This window comes from Cornus florida, unplaced genomic scaffold (genome assembly GCF_030987335.1).
Source record: "Cornus florida cultivar Cherokee Brave unplaced genomic scaffold, ASM3098733v1 CherokeeBrave_3.0.0_Hap2_Chr11, whole genome shotgun sequence".
NCBI lineage: Eukaryota > Viridiplantae > Streptophyta > Magnoliopsida > Cornales > Cornaceae > Cornus > Cornus florida.
The window spans coordinates 109827559-109846559 of record NW_026775581.1 but is presented as its reverse complement, the minus strand read 5'-3'; the positions used below and the strand labels follow the sequence as shown (position 1 = coordinate 109846559).

Below are 19001 nucleotides of genomic sequence, written 5' to 3'. Positions count from 1 at the left end.
TAGGTTGTTAAGAGTAAATTTTGATAAAATATAGAGACCTATTCACCCCCCATCTAGGTCTAGATCACGGATCTTGCGGAACTCTAATCAGAACCTAGGGTTATGACCTAATAGTTTTCTCAGAATTAGTTTTCAATATAACTAACCGATGCAGGAGCAGATTTGACTCACGTAAAAGTCAAGTAGGACAACTAGTCTACTGGGCTTTGGGTTATTATCAGGTGTGATGTCAACCTTCAGTTTCCTATCTAACTTTGTTCTTGCCTTCTTGTGTTGATTTAACTTCACAACTAGCTTTTCAATTAATTCTAAGGTTGCAAATTAAAGGTTTGTAGGATGAATTATATGTTCAACCTTACTGCTTCCTTTTGCTTATTTATTTTGTTATAGAGCTAGAACCTCACCAAAAGAGTAGATTATCACATATTGCAGCAAACAAACAGCAAATCCGTACCTTTTTGGCTGCATTACTCACAACAAATCATAACCACCAAGGCAGAATGGTAACAGTTCAATGAGCCGATCAATTATACCACTTTTTCCACATCAGAGGAAAATTAAAAAGGTAAGTATATAAATAAGATAGAAAACCCTGAATTTCAAAGTAGTACCTAGATGTATATCAGAAGGCAAGCAAAAAGGAACCCAACGCTCCAACTCTTCTGCCCATGAAAACCGCAAAATAGCTGGGCAAACAACAAGAACAGAACCTTCACTCATGAAACAGCATGCTATTGCAATGGCCTGAAAACAAATGGGGATTATAATTTAGCAACATATCATGACCTCTTATTGGAGGGATATGTATCACATGGTGTACATGAGAGAAAACTGGATACTCTCTGTTTGACATGTAAATATATAAATTTAGTGTGGAAAATCTTAAATAATATATGATAAGTTCATGTAAATGATAAAGATAATACAGAGTGTATAAGATGGGCGATAATTCTAGTTTGAACCAGTTTATGATCCCTGTTATAGAGAAACCGTTATAAGTGCATTGGCTGTAAATATCAGAAGTAAAATAGATACCAGATACTTATTAAATGATTCCAAAATCAACAACTAATTGACAGAAATTTCCCAAGGGCACCTAATGCACAAACATTCACCAATTTACATGTTAATCTACAATGAAAAAGGCCAAAATAAAAGGCTGACAATCATGTGAATACTCAAAAGGGCCACTGAGCCAAATATATCAGAAGGTGATTTCCTCCTTCATTAAACAATGCAATCTCTTGCAATATTCAAATAATAATACAATCCATGAGAATTTTGAGTACTCCATAAATTTCATGCATCCAGTATCAACCTAAAGACGTACAGTTACCTTAGATATGCTTCTACAAATGTTGTAACATTACAATAAAATCTATGCAATAGGATTGTACTCATTTCAAGATCTCAATACGTTCTGAAAATTATTCACATTTAGTATGACGCATACCAAATGATATAAAACTTGATCACTCCTCTAGATTTCTTATCTGCAATGAAGCACCGACACGCGACTTGGGGTAAGCGTACCAGTGTCTAACAAGTGTCCAACACGGACACGCGTGTCCGAAGCTTGGACACATGTCTGACACCTTGCAGCCGTGTCCATTTTTTATTTATTTTTAAATAGGAAAGGGATTTGACGGACGACACGCCGGAGACACCTAGAGGACACGGCTTATTCTTAACCAATAGAAGAAAATGATATCTGTATAGATGGTTATATATATTTAATATCAATAGAATATTCAAGATTCAAATCATGGTACAAAATAGAGACTGAAGTTTTTGGTGGATAAGACTTGATTTCCAGCCCGAGAGATCTGAAGAGATGGAGCAAGAGAAAAGAACAACCGGAAGAGAGAGGCCAGACGTGCGTTAAAGAAAGAGAAGATAAGATTACATTCTTATCACCTTTTATCAATGTTTGGTCACAAAGCTAAGTTTTGTACCTTTTGGATATAAAGATATGTCTATTTATTTGTATCTGAATTAATTTTTGAGCTTTTGTACCCTTATATTCTTTTTAATAAATTTGAAATATTTAGTGATACTAATTTAAATGGGTTATGAATGGAGGGGAAATTGAGATAAAAATAATGTTTTATATATAATAAAAATATATTATTGTTTTATTGCCGTATCCTTGTCGTGTTCGTATCCTAATTTTTTTTTAATTTGAGGTATCACAATGTCCGTGTCGTATCGTACCCGTATCCCGTGTTCGTATCTGTGCTTCTAGCTTATCCGCAAATTATTTAACAAATTAGGAACATGAAATGCTTGCACGCAAATAAACATCACTCAAAAATAGAAGAATGTTCCACTATCACAAATTGGGAACAGGAAATGCTTGTAAAATTTTATTGTTACCTGAAGTGTTTTCCCAAGCCCCATTTCATCAGCTATGAGACACCGACCACCCCTTTGAAGTCCAAATCGCACACCTTCTAGTTGGAAAGGCAGCAGTGCATCTAGCAACTTTTTTGGAAGGTTGTTTATCAATTCATCAACCTTCTCTTCAGATAAATGTTCTGGCCTGCAGGGCATCCATCGCCCTGCAACGAAGGAATGTGAAAGTCTTTCGACAACATTAAGCGTTACCCAAGGTATTTCTTCATATTCAAAGCCCTTAGAGTTCTTCAAACATCTCAGAACCGCATCATAGTCAGTAAGTCGATAAACACAAGCCTTTCCTCCACCATGGTTTTGTGTATAGTGTGATGGTACAACCTAACAAAAAGTTATAAATAAACAAATGATCAGTTTCCCAACGCAATTAACTTATTAACAAAAATTCCCTACACAATTGATTATGCATGTGATTTTCACAGTTCAAGCAAAAGAAGAGTACAATTAAAGCAGCTATGAAAATGAATAGGATCAACCAAATTCTGAACTATTCAAAACTCTGTAACAATGACCATCATGATACTTAACTTTCATTAAAGCCACAGAGAAAATAATTTGGGATCAAAATTCAAAACCCATGTTAGACAGTCTTTGAGGCATTTATTATAATTTGAGCAAAAAGAAACCACATGGCATGCTTATCTTATTTCCTTTCTGTCTGAAACCTTGACACAAATCTAAGCTGGTTAGAAAAATCTCGCTATCCATTTCAAGATTGCCCAAATAAAGGTCTGCATCCACATCCGAATCCAAATGAGTGAAAGGACAGCACGAGTTGTCTTCCCCTTATATTCTCGTAAGTGAATCCTATTAGGACTAGAAAAATATCTCAGTTCATTCACTTATTTTGTATTCCTGCCCTTCGAGATTTGAAGTCACTTTTCTATTCACATCATCAATATTGTTATCCAAGAACTTGTTCAGAAATACCGTAATGAAAGGAACATATGAGTTTGTCGCTAGGTATTTGACCAAATAGGATCGTTTATACAGTGAAGATAGTTAACTTAATTTTGCAGTTATTCAACCTAAACAATATTATTCTATAACTAAATTAATCAATGGACGCAAAAATGTAAGTAAAACCCTAAACCGTAAAAAAGAAAAACTATGTTTGGGAGCACCATGTCGGCCCCTTTTGAACTGCATTTCTCAAATGCAACATAAAAGAAATTGACACGAAATCAAGACACTTCCAGCATTTCCAGATGTAATATGTGGTCAAGAACACTATATATACACTATCACACACATAAATATGTAAAATTATATGTGTGTGTCTGATATATCATAATTAGAAATTCTTACATTCGAAAGGCAATCTCTTAATTTTTCCAAGCAAGCGGCTTCACCAGGGTAGGTAAAACCCTGGATAGCCTCGGGCGTGACATAGAAGGAATCAGGAGAGCAGATTTCGAGCCTGACCCGAAATTTTTCCGGCAAATGGGGTTGAAGAAACGGGTCGAACGATGAGGGCATTGTAGGTTTTGGGAAACTGGTGTTGTGTTCGAGAGAGACCTTTCGGCATTTGAAGAGTTTCCACGAGTCTTGCACTGTAGTAGCAGAAGCAGACTCTGCGACTGCCTTGCGCTTCGCTAGGGCCGCTAGACGGTTTGCTTCGGCTCTCTTTCTCTGCTCTTCGGTGATCTCCATGTTAGGGTTTCATCTAGAGAGAGAAGGGGAAAGATGACATTCGAAGCGGAGGTACAAGCTTCAAAAGGCGGGCAAACGATTTTTCTTTTTTTCTTTTTCTTTTTTTTTCTTTTTTTTTTTTTTTTTTGTAATGTTAATCAGTATGTAATTTGTACAGTAGTCCATAAATGGACTGGTCCATAGAAAGGCCCGTAATGAAGCAAACAATTGCAGACATTTGAGCCCAATAATGGTTAAAGGTAGCCCAACATAACGCAGCCCATCTTGGACAAAACAAATGGCAGTTTTCCAAAAATCTTCAATTTTCTTGTTATTATTATTATTTTATTTATAAAAAGAAGAAATCATGAAAACTTAGAACTCCAAATGCTTCAATTGATTTTATTGATTAAAAAAGGAAAAGGACACTCTTCATATATATTCATGATTCTTAATATTAAATTTTTTAACATATGCCAACTTCACCACACCGTATAAATTGAGATCACATATTAGTATCGTTCTTATTTTTTTTATTTTTTTAAGAGTGTTTAATCACTTTTTTTTCCAGGTTTAATCACTTTTCTCCAATTTTAATACTTCAATTCCATGGGCCGAATTAGGAATGGCAACAAGGCGAGTTTGGAGCAGGTTTCCCTAAATTCCGCTCCGCCCCTTTTAATTTTTGTCAAGTCCATGCCCGCCCTGAGACCCGCGACGGGTTGAATTTTCATGTCCAGCCCCGCCCCGTTAGGAAATACTGTGCCCGCCCCGCTAACAAATTTTTTTCTTCCACTTTTTGGAACTTAAACTCCTGCTATTTAAATGTGCAAAGCCTAGAAATGGCACAACATAAATAAAATTATGTATCCCAACAAAAATAAAAAAAATAACATGCACATAAAATAATTCAAAGAATATAATAAACAAAAATAAAAGTTTAATACAACCAAATCACAAGAAGTTCTAAACTCCAACTTCCACCATAACCAAAACAAAGCAAATTTAATACCAAGTTTACATCCCAAATTAGGATTGTAAGAGATGGGTAATTGGGTAAGCCGCTAAAATAACTTATTAATATTATATATATATATATATATATATATATATATATATATATATATATTAAATATAGTTATATGCGGGGCGGGGCCCCTAGGATATGTATACTGAACCCTTACTCGCCCCGTGATCCTCGACGGGTACAAAATTTGTATCCATATCCGTCCCAACGGTATAAAAAGTATTCCCATATCATTTATTAACAGGGCGGTAAAAATTGACACCCTTAGGCCGAACATAGCCTAAAGAAACAGAACAATTAGAACTGAGGTCGACTCTGTTTCTCTATAAAATTGATTTTTTTTTTAAATAAATAAATAAATTGTAGAATCTTAATCTATGAGGTCCCTCTCTACCTAGATGGACCAACAAAAATTATCGTAATGTATAATTATATATAAAAAATCATTAATTCTAATGATTATATTAAGTTGTTCACAGAATTAACGTGTTAAATTTACACAAAGTACATAACGTTATGTTTGAAAGCACTAAATTGACACTTAATTTAGATTTTAAACAGAATTTTTTTCAATTCTAATTTTAAAGTGCTGATTTAGTGCTCTAAATACAACAAAATTATATGCATGTATTTTTTTCAATTCATTAAAATCTTAAAAACATGCAAATTTTCCATATATAGTAAACTTGGAGTGGCTTTACCTCTTGAACTCATGACTCACATACAAATATAGGCAGAAATAAGTGAATAAAAACATTATCATTATCAGATGTAACTGAATTTATTATTATTTTTTTTCTGAAGGTCTTTTTATTTTTATTTTTATTTTTTTTGTTAGATGAAGAAAATTAAGTTTTTGCCTCTAAGCATTAAAGAGAAAATGAAATTGGGACGTTGACATTCTTTATTATGAGCTATAATGGAAGAAAATTATTGATGCCCACATGGAGGACCATTTACAGCCTCAACTCTACGTGCTCACTGCTTCATATTCCAATGTCTGGTATAGAGAGCAGTAAGGGCCGAAAATATGGACGTTTTTTTTTTAAGTCTGATGTGACATCTAAATGATTGGAAACTCTTATATATATGGTCAAATGAATAAGCTAGTAGTAGTAAAAGAAATTACCATATGCTACTTATATGGTAATAACACTGTAACTAGAGTCATCTTCAAATTTCTAGACTCTTCATCATAGTCAAGTTAACAGCGATCTCACCATGGTCCTGCTTTGATGGCTACATGAAACAGCCTCCTCGTGTTTTTCCAAGGATGGTTATGAGTGCGCCTGCTCATTTCGGGACATCAAATACGTCTTGTCGGTAAGATGACAAAATAGTCCGTTTTGTCTCTAAAACCATTTTGAAGATTGATAGAAATAAATCACATAAAGTGAGAATGAGAGTAAATTTTAAAACGATAAAATTAAATCATAAACCATGAAAATTTGAGCGAGAGCGCACTTAAAACGTAAGAGTGACACTTATTGAAAAGAATCGTGTGACTTAGTGATCGAAAATAAGTTAAGTGAAAACTCGCACGAATATAGGCCTTATTTATAATACAAAATTGTCAATTTATAATGTAAAAATACTATTTTATCCTTATACTCCGTGTATCTTATGTTATATAGAAACTTTTCCATTCATTTGGTTTATATTTCCAAATATGAGTTTTTAAAATTTTGAGTGAAAACACTAAATAGAAAAAATATATATATTAAATTAAATTTTAAATCGGATAAAGACAAAGTAAAAAAAACTTAATTACGGAAGAGACAGAAAAGAGATATATTTTAAACCCACACGTTTCCATCCCTACTTATCGGCAAGATGTAATTCACTTTAGAGGAAGCAAGCAAAGGCATTATGCTTCTGAGATGGGGTTATGCAACTTATGCTGATTAATTGTTTCGTATGAGTATTTATTGGATAAATTAAGCTCATGTGTATCATAAATAAAATACTAATATTATAGCGTTGCTAATTTGCTAGTCAAGTCCATACTAGTAGACTTGTAATGTATGTTTGTATAATGCAGTAGCTAGCATTGCTAGTCGTCGTCCATTGTCAATGGGAAACTTTCATTTTACGCATAAGTCAGAATGTAGGCCACTAATACAAGGATTTGTTGCAAGGTTTGCAGACAAATGAATTTAATTTTTTAAGGGTTGACCATAACAAACTCCAAACTATGGGACAGAACTTTTGAGTCTTATCTCTATTTTTCCAAAAGCTTCTAGAATTTTGCACCAGTTGCGCATTTAAGTAAAAAATAAAGATATATAGATTAATCATACAAGAAGAATATACTAATTTTTATTTAATTGACTTAAAATTAGAGTTACCTCATTGGATATGTAAAAATTTTACTATGATGATAAAAAGGTACGGATAAAAAATGATTAGAATGAATAAAAATCCTTAAATTTTAGTAATATAACAAATCCTTAAATTTCAGTAACATAACAAGTGTCAAAATTATCAAAATACTTCTCAAAAAATTCAGGCCAAAATACTAAAATATCCCTCAAGTTAGATTTGCATAATTGAATTTTGATTTATCAAGCTTCACATTACTCATCAACACCAAACTAATAAAGTGAAATATAAATATTCAAGTTTCTATAGTAATAATTGAGTGTGTGAGTTTCTAATGTAAAAACAAAAAAAATATAAGTAATGAACAAACGTATATACTCCAAACTATTTCTTAGAAGATAATAATCATCTGGACCTTGTAAAAAACGACAATTATATATTTGGAATGAAACACTTTGGCAATTAAATTTGAAACTAATAAAGTGAAATATAAATATTCAAGTTTCTATAGTGATAATTGAGTGTGTGAGTTTCTAATGTAAAAACAAAAAAAATATATAAGTAATGAACATATGTATGTACTCCAAACTATTTCTTAAAAGATAATAATCATCTTGACCTTTTAAAAATCCACAATTATATATTTGGAATGAAACACTTTGGCAATTAAATTTGCTAAGATTAAACAACTGCATGTCTAAGCATTCTATACTTCTTAGCCACAGTGTTGAAAGAATGGTGATGCAAATTAAAGACATGTGGAGATGATTGACTTTAGTTTCAATTCTCGTTATTGAGCAACAAAAAGTCTCCTTAATTAATTAATTAATATTCAATGGTCTGAATCAAATCAGAGAGTACATGCATAAAATTCAATGGTACTGTATCTTTGATTTGTTTATCCTTTTTGGTAAATTCCTAAAGGAGCATAGCTGAGCTATTGAAGTCCCCACCAAGAAGGAGTGATCCAAATGGGACAGAAGAAAAGACAAAAGACATAAATATCCTTGACACAGACACCCAAGTGTATAGTGAGGGTAAAGCCAGAGCATATCCAAATCTCTCTCTGGCCTTTCCTTGCTACCACACGTTGTATGTATAATCTCTATCAATTTTTTGTGACAACCAAATTGGGACCATGAAGGGTATATAAAGAAATAATAGAGAGAGAGAGAAGTGTTCCAAACTCAATATTATTGATCAGAGAGTTGGAGAGAGAAAGAGGTAGTAGGATTATTGCATGATGAGTAGTAGTCAGTGTGTAGTGCCTAATTGGAATCTAAGGCACCAAAGACAAGAACAAGTAGGAGGAGAAGAGGGGAACAAATCCTCTCACGTGCAGAGCCAGCAGAACCCAAGCCATGTTGTCCCCTTGTATGCACAACTGCTCCTAAATTCTTTTCTATCGCTAGCTTTTGTATGTGATCATATATATGTGGTTCTCTCTCTCTCTCTCTCTCTTACACACACACAGTGCATATGGAGTTCTCTTTGAGTGCACATGGAGTTCTCTGAGTGCATCTTTCAGCTATCTTAAAACCCTCTCCAGCTTTCTTTTCTTTGGTGGCTTATTTAGCTTGGAGAAATTCCTCTTTAAGTACTAACATGTGTGTGTTATATATATCTGAAATTTTTCTGTTTTTTTTTTTATTTTTTATTTTTTTCTAAATAGTCTCAAGCTTCTTTTTATTCAGTACTCTCTGCTTTCTCAATTCCATTTTCCTCTTTATTCATCTTATACCATTAATTTTATGCTTTACCAAGGCATTTCAATTCATTTTATAAATATTTCCATGTCCTCAGTCTCTGTTAATGCATTCTTACAAGTCATTGCATCAATATTACATCTCTCTCCTCCTCCCCTCTCTCTCTCTCTCTGGTAAGTACTACAAGAAAGAAGACTTGATTCATTTACACCACTAAACTTCAATTTTTTCTTTTCCATCCTCCAATTCTTTATCCATTTTAAGAAATTAATTCATGCTAATTAGTTGATTTCTAGCTTCCTTTTTTATATATTGTTCTCAAAGACCCTTAAACTGTGAAATTCTTACTTTCTAATTTTGTTCAATATTTTTATTCCCTTCTCATCTGAAGTAGTTTCTTTTTTTGACTTTATAAAAGAATCTTTTCTTTACCTTTTTCCACAACCATATTATGTGCTTATTTTCAGATTAACAACCATCTTTTCTTTAAATAGTAAGACTTACTAATTTAAGTGAACAAATACCTACCCAAAAAAAAAAAAAACTGAAGTGAACAACCAACAATACTTTTCTTCTTACTTATACTCTTGCATCAATCCACTCTCATTAAAATTAAAACATTTATATATAACAAATGAAATTATTGTTTTAGTATTTTTTTATTTACATTTCATCATAGAATTATTTTAATTCACACTCAAATGTGCATTTGAAACACAGGTCTGATTATGGAGTTACAGAACTTACATGGGAAAATGGCCAGCTAGCCATGCATGGGCTTGGTGGGCTCCTTCCCACTCCTCCCTTGACAAAGCCCACATGGGTTAGGTCAGGTGATACACTAGAGTCAATTGTCCACCAAGCAACATGCCACAACATAAACTTAGCGCAAGATCACCGGAATCCGGCCAATATGAGCTCCGTCGTGGCATCCTCTGGCGGAAAATGGTCGGAAAGTTCAGGGAAGATGCAAATGGATCAAGGTTTCGCGAAAAAGCGGATGCATTCGAAATCGGACCAAAGTAGACTAAATTTTAGCAGCAGCATGCTAGATCATGAGTACATTACGGACCGCAGTGCATGTGCTAGTGCTAGCACAGCATTTTGTAGAGACAACGATACAACCGCGATGACATGGGCTTCGTTCGAGTCTCCCCAGAGCTTGAAGACTAGGAACACCGATGAGGATTCAGGTTGTCATGGTGGATCGGTAAGAATACTATTAATTCTATTTATATTTTGATGAAAATGTATAGTTTCATTTTTGGGAATTTTTTTTTTTTTAATGACTAGTGAACATTTGGATCATGTGCAGTTTTAGATAGTCTTACATAATTGAGAGTGTTTTAAGGAAGCAAAACAAACTATATGTGACAAACATGAATAGAAAGTAAGCATTTGCATGTTTTGATGACAACTTCTTAGCATCAAATTGTGTTTTGATTTATTATAAGACCTTTAAATATTAGCCCAATTATGTGGACAGTTGTTTTTGAGAAGTTGAAGAGCTTACTATTTGAGTACTTAAGTTCATAGAAAGTACTACTACAATTTCTAAAGATAGAAAATAACTAAAAGTAAAAGTAATTTATGAAACTTATGCCAAAGTTATTGTTAATTAATTTTCCACTTTTATGAATAGTTGATAAAACTAGAAATTAGCTAAATATGTTGAACCAAACTAAGAAGTACTGCAAACAAAACATATTCATGTTATATTAAGCTTAAATTCAACAGATATAGTTAAGTCTTTCAATTTTTTACTTAATTCTTTAATTTTTGCTTTACCAACCCTCTTAAACTTCTAAGAGTACTATATTTTCATGCATAACTTGACAATTTTAATTTTCTCATTTTCAATAGGAAAACCGGGAGGGAGAACCGGAGACCAGAGCAGAAACAGGTCGTTCCAACCCAACAAGACGGCGTGCTGCTGCTATACATAATCAGTCAGAGCGGGTAACAATCATAGCTTCCAATCTGGCTGCGATAAATACTTAAGCCTAATCATGATTTTATTTTTATTTTTTTAATTCCATTATTTAATTGTAGTAAAGCCAGGAAAATTATCAAAAAGCCACTGATAAACTCAAGTGTCTTATGACAATCATGTAGAGACGTAGAGACAGGATCAATCAGAAAATGAAAGCTCTGCAGAAGCTGGTTCCAAATGCAAGTAAGGTGAGAATTAGTAACATAATTTCTCTTCCAACTTAATTTTGTGTAACATTTTTTTTTTTTTGTTATTATCGAGTAAATTTAATTCAAAGGGTCTATATATAGCATGTGTTATAATTTTAATTTGGTTGTGAATTGCAGACTGATAAAGCTTCAATGCTTGATGAGGTGATTGAGTACTTGAAACAACTTCAAGCACAAGTTAACATGATGAGTGTAAGAAGCATGCCCCAAATGATGATGCCTATGGATCAAATGCAGCAGCAAATTCAGCAGCAAATTCAGATGTCTCAATTCCTAGCACGGATGGGCATGGGCGGGGTTGGGATTGGGGGCACCATGGGAATGCTGGAAATGAGTGCCATGGCACGCTCCGCGCCTCAGTCTCTCCCTCCTCTCATCCGTCCAACCCCTGTCACCGCTGCAACTCCCACCTTCCTTCCACCCCCTTTTATGGTGCCTCCTATGCTTCCAACGCAAACTCCAGCGCGAACAAATGCTAATGCAGCCACCAACACTTCAGCTCCTTTCAACAATCCATATTGCGCGTTTCTAGCACAAGTATGTGACCACACACTAGTGATATTGATAATGGTCTATAATTTAAGAGTGTGTGTGTGTCTGTGATCATTTGAAGTTATTCTTTAGAAGAAAGTAGGTACCATTGGCTTTTTCAATAGAAGTAATATACTGAATTTGCTTCTAACACATCACAAACAATGCTCTAATCTACTTCCTGTTAATTACTGATATATACACACACACACACACACACATGTTTCAATAGCTTAAACGTTTTTAATCAGTTGATATATTGTTTTTGCAGCAATCCATGAATATGGACCTCTATAACAAGATGGCAGCGCTTTACCAGCAACAAGTCAATCAGAGGCCGCAGGCAACAAGAAGCTCATTGCAGTCAAACCATGGCCAAGAGGACTGAGGCAGTTGCAAGCATTATCTTGTCCAAGGAATTAGCAAAATCTAAGAAAAATCAATTATATATTTAATAAATTAAGATTATATATACAAGCCTCTGGTGTAATTGATCCATATATTTGTCTTGGAATAATATGGTGCAGGCTTTTAGTTTTATGTTAAAATTTACTGTTGATTTACCCAAAACTTACATTTTTTTTTTTGTTTTTATTTGATTTTACTTATTTGTTTCGTCTGTGAAGCAAGTACATTCATATGTGTGTGTATATATAAATATAGTTCCTCTGTATTTTATTTAATTATTTATTTAACAATGTTTATCATTCCCTCAAATATATAATTGCTGTTTTATTTTAAGACAGATCATCCATAACTAGTAAATGTTCTTGCGCGCTCTCATCTCACCTGTTTGAGCAAAGCTGCAAAAGAATTGGTAGATGGTCTCGGTGACAAATCTATGGAAAATATAGCTCAGTATGTTAGAAACATCCAGACAATAAATAAATTGAAAAGAAAAACAGAGGACAACATGTACTCACTGAAAATAAAGGAAAAACAAGGTCAAAATGTACCCCAAGACAAGGTTGGAAGATGATTGACATGTCACTTTACCGAAAAAGATGACTGAATGTATATATATATATAGAAAGTGATAGATGTATTTGCAAATTCATTGGCTGCAAGTTGCATTGTCTACTTTACCCAAAGAAAAAAAAAATTAATAATAATAAATTGCATTGCCACAGTTACAAAGCAGCATTAGCTAGCGAGGAAGAAAGAAAAATCAGCAAGATATATATATATATATATATATACACACACACACACACACATGTCACTAATAATGGAAGTTTTGGGACCTTAATTTTTAAATAAGAGCGTTGTAGCGGTACCGACATTCTTCCAACATGTTAATTAAAATAGCGACTACATGCTAGATTTCCTTGTGGTACCAACAAAGTTGTTGGAAGTCAATTCTCATTCAAAAACATTGGAGCCTAAGAGCATGCACAAGGACCAATTAGGTGATCGTATATATCTAATGCCTTAATTATATAGTACTCTCTGCATATATAGTTGTCAATGGGGTCACCTCTGAGCTTGAATTAGCGATCATCCATGATCCATGCGTTGTGCTGTTGATCGGGGAACTCTAAATTAATCACCCTTGACAGTGTCGCCAAATATAACATGTATATACAGTTATGGATTTAAAATTTTTTGTGATGGGGCGGCCTTTTAATTTGTGAGTCAAACTTATATATTGAGTTGATTTTTGTAATTTCAATGAGGTTTTTTTTTCATAAAATTTAAAAAATTTAAAGTATAAATTGCAAAAAAAAAAAGAATTTAGTGGGGCGAATTGTAATTTTAGTGGGGGCATGCTCATAAATTCTCAAAAATTTAAAGTATAAAAAGAATTTAGTGGGGCGAATTGTAATTTTAGTGGGATATCTTCATAAATTCTAAAAAAATTAAAATTTAAAATGAAAATATAAAAAATTCAGTGGGGGCATCCACGCCCACTAGTCCAATGTTAGGTCCTTACCTCTGTGTGTGTGTGTGTGTATATATCTATATAATTATATATCACGTTACATTTGAAGAGTTGTTTGAGGAATCAACTCGTCTCAATCACAATATTTCACGAGATACTATCATACAACTTGCGATAGGCTGTTGAAAAGTATGAATAAGCGTTTATCACGATGGAGAGAAAGAGTGTGGACGGTTTCTTGTCGCATGTTGACAAAGACATACTTATTTTAAATGATACAAAATATACTTATTCTAAAATAAGTTGTTGAAAACTTTGTCATCTTACTTAAAAGAAAATTCTCTTGGACACTACTTGCTTTGTCAATTAAATGGAGTAAGCATTCAACATTTAATTGAAGCACCGGAAAAATAGCTAGATAAAGAAAGAAAACAATTAGTTGCATAAATGATTATTCTAATTCATGTAAAATAGGAGTATTATTATCCATATGTCACAGTAATACCAAAGTAGTAAAGTTCTATGAGACTGATGTACATCCCCATCACAATTCCACAACATTTATTATGTTACTAATTTGGTTGACATGACAGTTCATGAGGTGTCCCAGTGGGATCGTGATGTATATAGGCATCTCAATGTGAGCCACATATATGCCATGGTCATAACATGTACATATATATGGACCAATATATAATGCCATATAGATTTGTGGGTTCCACTTGATCCTAATCGGGTACAGCCTAGCTACTACTACTGTATTGCTCTGAGTATAAAATGGCTAAAACTATTCACATTAAAATCCAATAAGATTTTGATCAGAGTTGAATACTAGAGCTAAGTCTGACCACATGTAATCAATGTGTTCCCTATAAATGGAGAGCAAAGGATCATTGGCTCTTTGTCACAGCTGGCTGGATGCAATAAAATATTGGGGCATTTTGTACACTTTGAGGAAATTACACCTCTTTTGTAAGGGTGATTTTCTCATCTTTTAACTTCTATCTAAGTCTCTAACCTAATTCAATCACGAAACTTAATTGCATCCAATTTTAGTTAAATATTTGGTTCAAAGTGTGTTGCGGGGTATAGTCAAACCATCGAGAGCCAAGTAAATATTTCTGGTGTGACAATCAACTTTGTGATTTGATCGGAAAGGGTGACTCTCTCACCATTACTTAGATTTTGACTTTATAATTTAAAGTTGATTATAGTATTAAGCAAAACAAACAAACAAAAAAAACAAGTAAACAAATACTTTTAAGCGAATTTTTATTTTATTTATTTATTTTTAAGCGGAATCAATATAATGATAATAAGTTACAATTTCATGTAGGAGACAAGATTAAAGTTCTTAGTTACAATCTACGACATTCATAGACTGAACCTTAAACCAAGAGTTTACAAGCTTGAAAGGAATTGGATGGTGGAAGGAATTAAATAAAGAATTTTGGTTCTTTGAGAGGAAGGAAGATGGAGAACTGAAAATTATAGGGTCATTATTATCGTTTTACAGTTTGTAAAATAAAAAAATATACGTCATCTGACTCATTTAATAACTTTTTTGCCTTTAGATTAAATGTTTTTCATCTTTATCATGAATGCCAAAAATCAAATTGTTTGAGTATTTTCCCAAAATCATAGTTTAAATTTTAGTTTTATGGGAATATTCTTGTTAAGATATATGAGTTCATGAGTATTTGACAAGGATGATAAAATACGACAAATGTATATATAATTATGCCTTTTTTATTATTTATTTATTTATTTTTTTTTTTTCAAATGTTAAGAGAATACGAAACGTATAACATGTAACAATCCAGGCCCAAGCCCAAGGCTGAGCAACCAATTCTGCTATGCAGATTCAAAAACTAACGGTTACTAACGGTCAACTTTGGCTCTGTTTCTGGTTACAGCAACAAAAACATCTCATTAGTATAGTTTTTAGATATCACATGTTTTTATATTTGACTTATATGAATCGATACTTTATATCTATCCACTAGTGTTTTATAAGGGAGACGTATTCGTATCGTATCCTCAATGCCACGTATACAGGTTTAGGTACTTTCTCAACATATCCAAAATTTGGAAATGCTAGTCCCATGTCCATATCCGCACTTCATAACTTTCAATATTTATTACTGATTCCAAGTGCAAAATAGTATTATTTTTTTATTTTTTGGTTAGGAAATAATATCAAAATTCTTGCCAATTCACAATGTAAGCAAATGCTGCAAATGATATCCTAGTGAACTTGCTGTGGAACTGAAAAATCCTAGAATGAACGTGCAACGAAGTCATAGCACAGAATTTTTTTTTTGAAAATTCTTAGGCATTTTTATCAGTTCCATAAATGCCTTTCTAGGCAGGTCTTTCGAGTTGTATCTAAAATCAAGACCTTTCCCTGGTTTCATTGTGGTGAAAGTTCAACAGCAATATATATATATATATATATATATATAACATGTGATTACTAACCTCCGCAGTCACATTGCACGTAGGAATAGTGAGGCAGATTTGTGTTTGAACAATACATAAATATCACAATATACCTTGAAATTCATGCTGAACAATGGATAGGCAACATAGTTTTCTAATACATTCAGAAAGTGAAGAATAAGCAATTATACAAATAAACACTTGCATCATTATACAAATAGTGTCAACAGCCATATGGACTTGTTTTTGTACAAAATACATACACGATTAAATTTTCCTTCTTTGTGAAGGACGAATAAATAAATGACAATAGTCTGTATATTTAAACAAGAAAAGCATAAATAAAAAAAGAGTAAATGGTTCAGCAAATCAATACACTTAACAGCAAAGACAAGTCAGTCTCATCCAAGCTATCTCAACTCTAATGAATCTAATCACGCAATTTATGCTGTCACAAAGGTTGTGAGTTCACTCACATATCACCTTGAAAACTCCAATCACTTAAGGATTATTATGAGCAACTGCTATATGTTAAAAGGAATGAGGCAAACCTTGGAGCAACTCAGTTTGTCTTAGCTGTCGCTGCGGATTTGGTATCCTGGAGGGAGATCACAGTTTCGAAAGCACCCACCAAAGACTTGACCTTACTATTCCTGTCCCGGAGGAGCTTGCTTGCAGTCTCTTCAATTACTTCATTAAACAAATTTTGAACATCTTTCTTGTCTTCCACATCCTGGTGTCGAAGAACAACTTCCACAGTTTCTGCTTTAGTGGCGATTGGCTTAACATCGGAAATTGACCTCCTTAAGATTCTCCTTTTTGTATCAGCCTTGCCATTTTGGTTCTCACCTAGTGCTTTTCCTTGCCTAAATCTGAGTTTCCTTGGATCATTGTTCTCATGATTGACATCAACCAACTTTGCTCTCCTGAAATTGAGCTTTCGTGGTGAGCGATCTCTATCTTCAGAGCCAACTCTACCAACCCTTCTGGACCTGCTCTTTTTCTCCACTTTTTTACTTTCAATGTGTTCAGAGATGAGGCCAACTTCCTTAGTTTTCAAGGACTCTGATGCAGACAAGGGCAATGACAATAATGATAATGAAGACGACCGAGTGTTATGGATTGCACTTCTAGTACGTCTCAATCTTCTATTCTCAGAAGACGGAGATGAGCGTGAAGAGGGTTGAGTAGTGCAAATACCAGTTTGAGTTTGTCCTGAAATTTTGTCCTCGGACGATGGGGGTGACAGAGAGGCGCGTGTTCCGTTTTGATCAAATCCCAAGCTTTCGTCCTCAGAGGATGGAGATAGGGATGGAGAGGAATGAGCTACTTCACTATCACTTTGAGCAAGTTCCATAGTAAGCTTATCAGGCTTTGTTTCAATAACATACAATGTCTTCTCCAGAACTGTTTCATCGTTGGGTTCCTCAGGTTCGGCTTTTCTTTCACACTGTTGATTTTTCAGAAGAGCCACCTTTCGTAGATTTGTGTAGTCTTCTGAATTTTGCCTCAAAACTACTCTCTTCACAGTTGATTTGGGAAATAAAGGAACAGTTTGTTGCATCAAATTATTTTTCTTTCTCGTTTTGGGGGACTGCACTTTGTTATTTTCACCAATATTGCTCTTTCTTCTATTGCTTGAAACTCCCAGTGGACTCATTTTTAGAGATTCAGTTCTCTTGGGTATAATGATTTCACCGTCTCTTCTATTGCTTAAATGTCTTGGGTTTGGGAGAGAGGATGACTTCATGAGCAAACGCTTCGGCTTCACATCACTAGCAACTTTTGTAGAAACCTCCATGCCCTTCCTAGGTGATGAGACATGTTTTGAAGAAACAGCAGCTTTCTTGGCTGATGCTGGAACTTCTTTCTTCGTGACTTGTTTTTTGTCTGGTATCTGGCTATTGGAATCAGGTAAAGGCTTTGGACTGATTGTTGATTTCTTATTTGGACTGGATACTGATTTCTTCTTTCTCGGCACTGAATTAACAGTCTTAGCCAAATATTCACCTTCACTTGGTCTAGCTATGATCCTTTTTGGCTTGGGACTCATTGGCTTTGTTTCGGACTCATGTTTCGTCCCATATTTACAAAAATCATGGCAGGAACCTGGAGAACCAGTGAGATAACGAGGTAAGATCCTTATTCCATTGAAAAGCATGCCTACGTCTCCAGTCAAATTCCTTCTCCCATGACCATCTTCAAGCTGAATTTTCTTGAGAGGTGGGATAGCAACTGTTTCCACAGTGATTGGGATATCAATTGTTTCCACAGTGACTGGGGCATCAACTGTTTCCCCGGTGACTGGGATATCAACTGTTTCCGCGGTGACTGGGGTATCAACTGTTTCCGCTGTGACTGGGGTATCAACTGTTTCCTCAGCCATTACTATAAGGTGAGGAAATACTGATAAAATTTGTGAAGAACACTTGCAGGCGAGAAGAACTGATTTCTCAGAAAGAGATATATAGAGAGTTCTCTGAGAGTTTGTTATAAGTTCGAATCAAAGCAGTTACCAAATTTTGATATAATTATGAGGTGGATACTAGTTGAGCTTGGACAATTCACAAGCCTATCATCCTGAATAATGGAAAACAAGAAACAATGAAGTTTTGATTATAATAATAAAAATTAATTAATCTCATGCCCCTAATATCGAGAAAAATAAATCAATAGAAGCATGTGATGGGTGTTTGGCTGTTTTGTGAAACCAAATCCAACTAATAAGTAATACAAGAGACAAACAAAATCAATGTGTTCTGACAGCAATCAAATGAACCTCTCTCAGGATTCAGAAAACCACCTTGGTTATTATTATTATGATATCTCATTTGTTGTTTAC

At 34.1% G+C, this 19001-nt stretch overlaps 3 protein-coding genes across 7 annotated transcripts in view; 1 reads left to right on the top strand and 2 right to left on the bottom strand.

Annotated features, from left to right (window-relative positions):
• The window catches only part of LOC132283544 (uncharacterized), a 55569-nt gene extending 51185 nt beyond the window's left edge, over positions 1–4384 (bottom strand). Inside the window, exons 1-3 of the mRNA XM_059785508.1 lie at positions 3724–4384; positions 2377–2736; positions 612–744 (exon numbers count right to left, since the gene is read on the bottom strand). Of these exons, the coding sequence (XP_059641491.1) occupies positions 612–744; positions 2377–2736; positions 3724–4068 (838 nt within the window). The 5' untranslated portion in view covers positions 4069–4384. The remainder of the gene's footprint in view (positions 1–611; positions 745–2376; positions 2737–3723) is intronic.
• A 4183-nt stretch (positions 4385–8567) lies between these two features.
• On the top strand, positions 8568–12454 carry LOC132283279 (transcription factor PIF7). 5 transcript variants are annotated; one of them, XM_059785211.1, is made up of 6 exons: positions 8568–8770; positions 9823–10312; positions 10966–11061; positions 11218–11283; positions 11422–11841; positions 12107–12454. In XM_059785211.1, the coding sequence occupies exons 1-6, from the start codon at positions 8637–8639 to the stop codon at positions 12221–12223; spliced, it is 1323 nt and encodes a 440-aa protein (XP_059641194.1). In that variant the 5' UTR covers positions 8568–8636; the 3' UTR covers positions 12224–12454. The 5 variants fall into 5 exon arrangements, with proteins under 5 accessions (XP_059641194.1, XP_059641198.1, XP_059641196.1 ...); XM_059785215.1 differs by lacking the exon at positions 8568–8770 and adding an exon at positions 8791–8813; XM_059785213.1 differs by lacking the exon at positions 8568–8770 and adding an exon at positions 8815–8834.
• Positions 12455–16721: 4267 nt separating this feature from the next.
• Positions 16722–18545, bottom strand: LOC132281835 (uncharacterized). Its single transcript, XM_059783499.1, has one exon. It carries the CDS (start codon positions 18543–18545, stop codon positions 16722–16724), a length of 1824 nt encoding a protein of 607 aa, XP_059639482.1.
• Between the last annotated feature and the right edge of the window lie 456 nt (positions 18546–19001).

Excerpts from the sequence above, each read along its gene's own strand:
- LOC132283279 (XM_059785211.1), top strand. The coding sequence starts at position 8,637 with ATGATGAGTAGTAGTCAGTGTGTAGTGCCTAATTGGAATCTAAGGCAC. Across the intron at positions 8,771-9,822 it reads CCAAGCCATGTTGTCCCCTT|GTCTGATTATGGAGTTACAG; the intron begins GTATGCACAACT and ends TTTGAAACACAG. Across the intron at positions 11,062-11,217 it reads TACATAATCAGTCAGAGCGG|AGACGTAGAGACAGGATCAA; the intron begins GTAACAATCATA and ends ACAATCATGTAG.
- LOC132281835 (XM_059783499.1), bottom strand. The coding sequence starts at position 18,545 with ATGGCTGAGGAAACAGTTGATACCCCAGTCACAGCGGAAACAGTTGAT.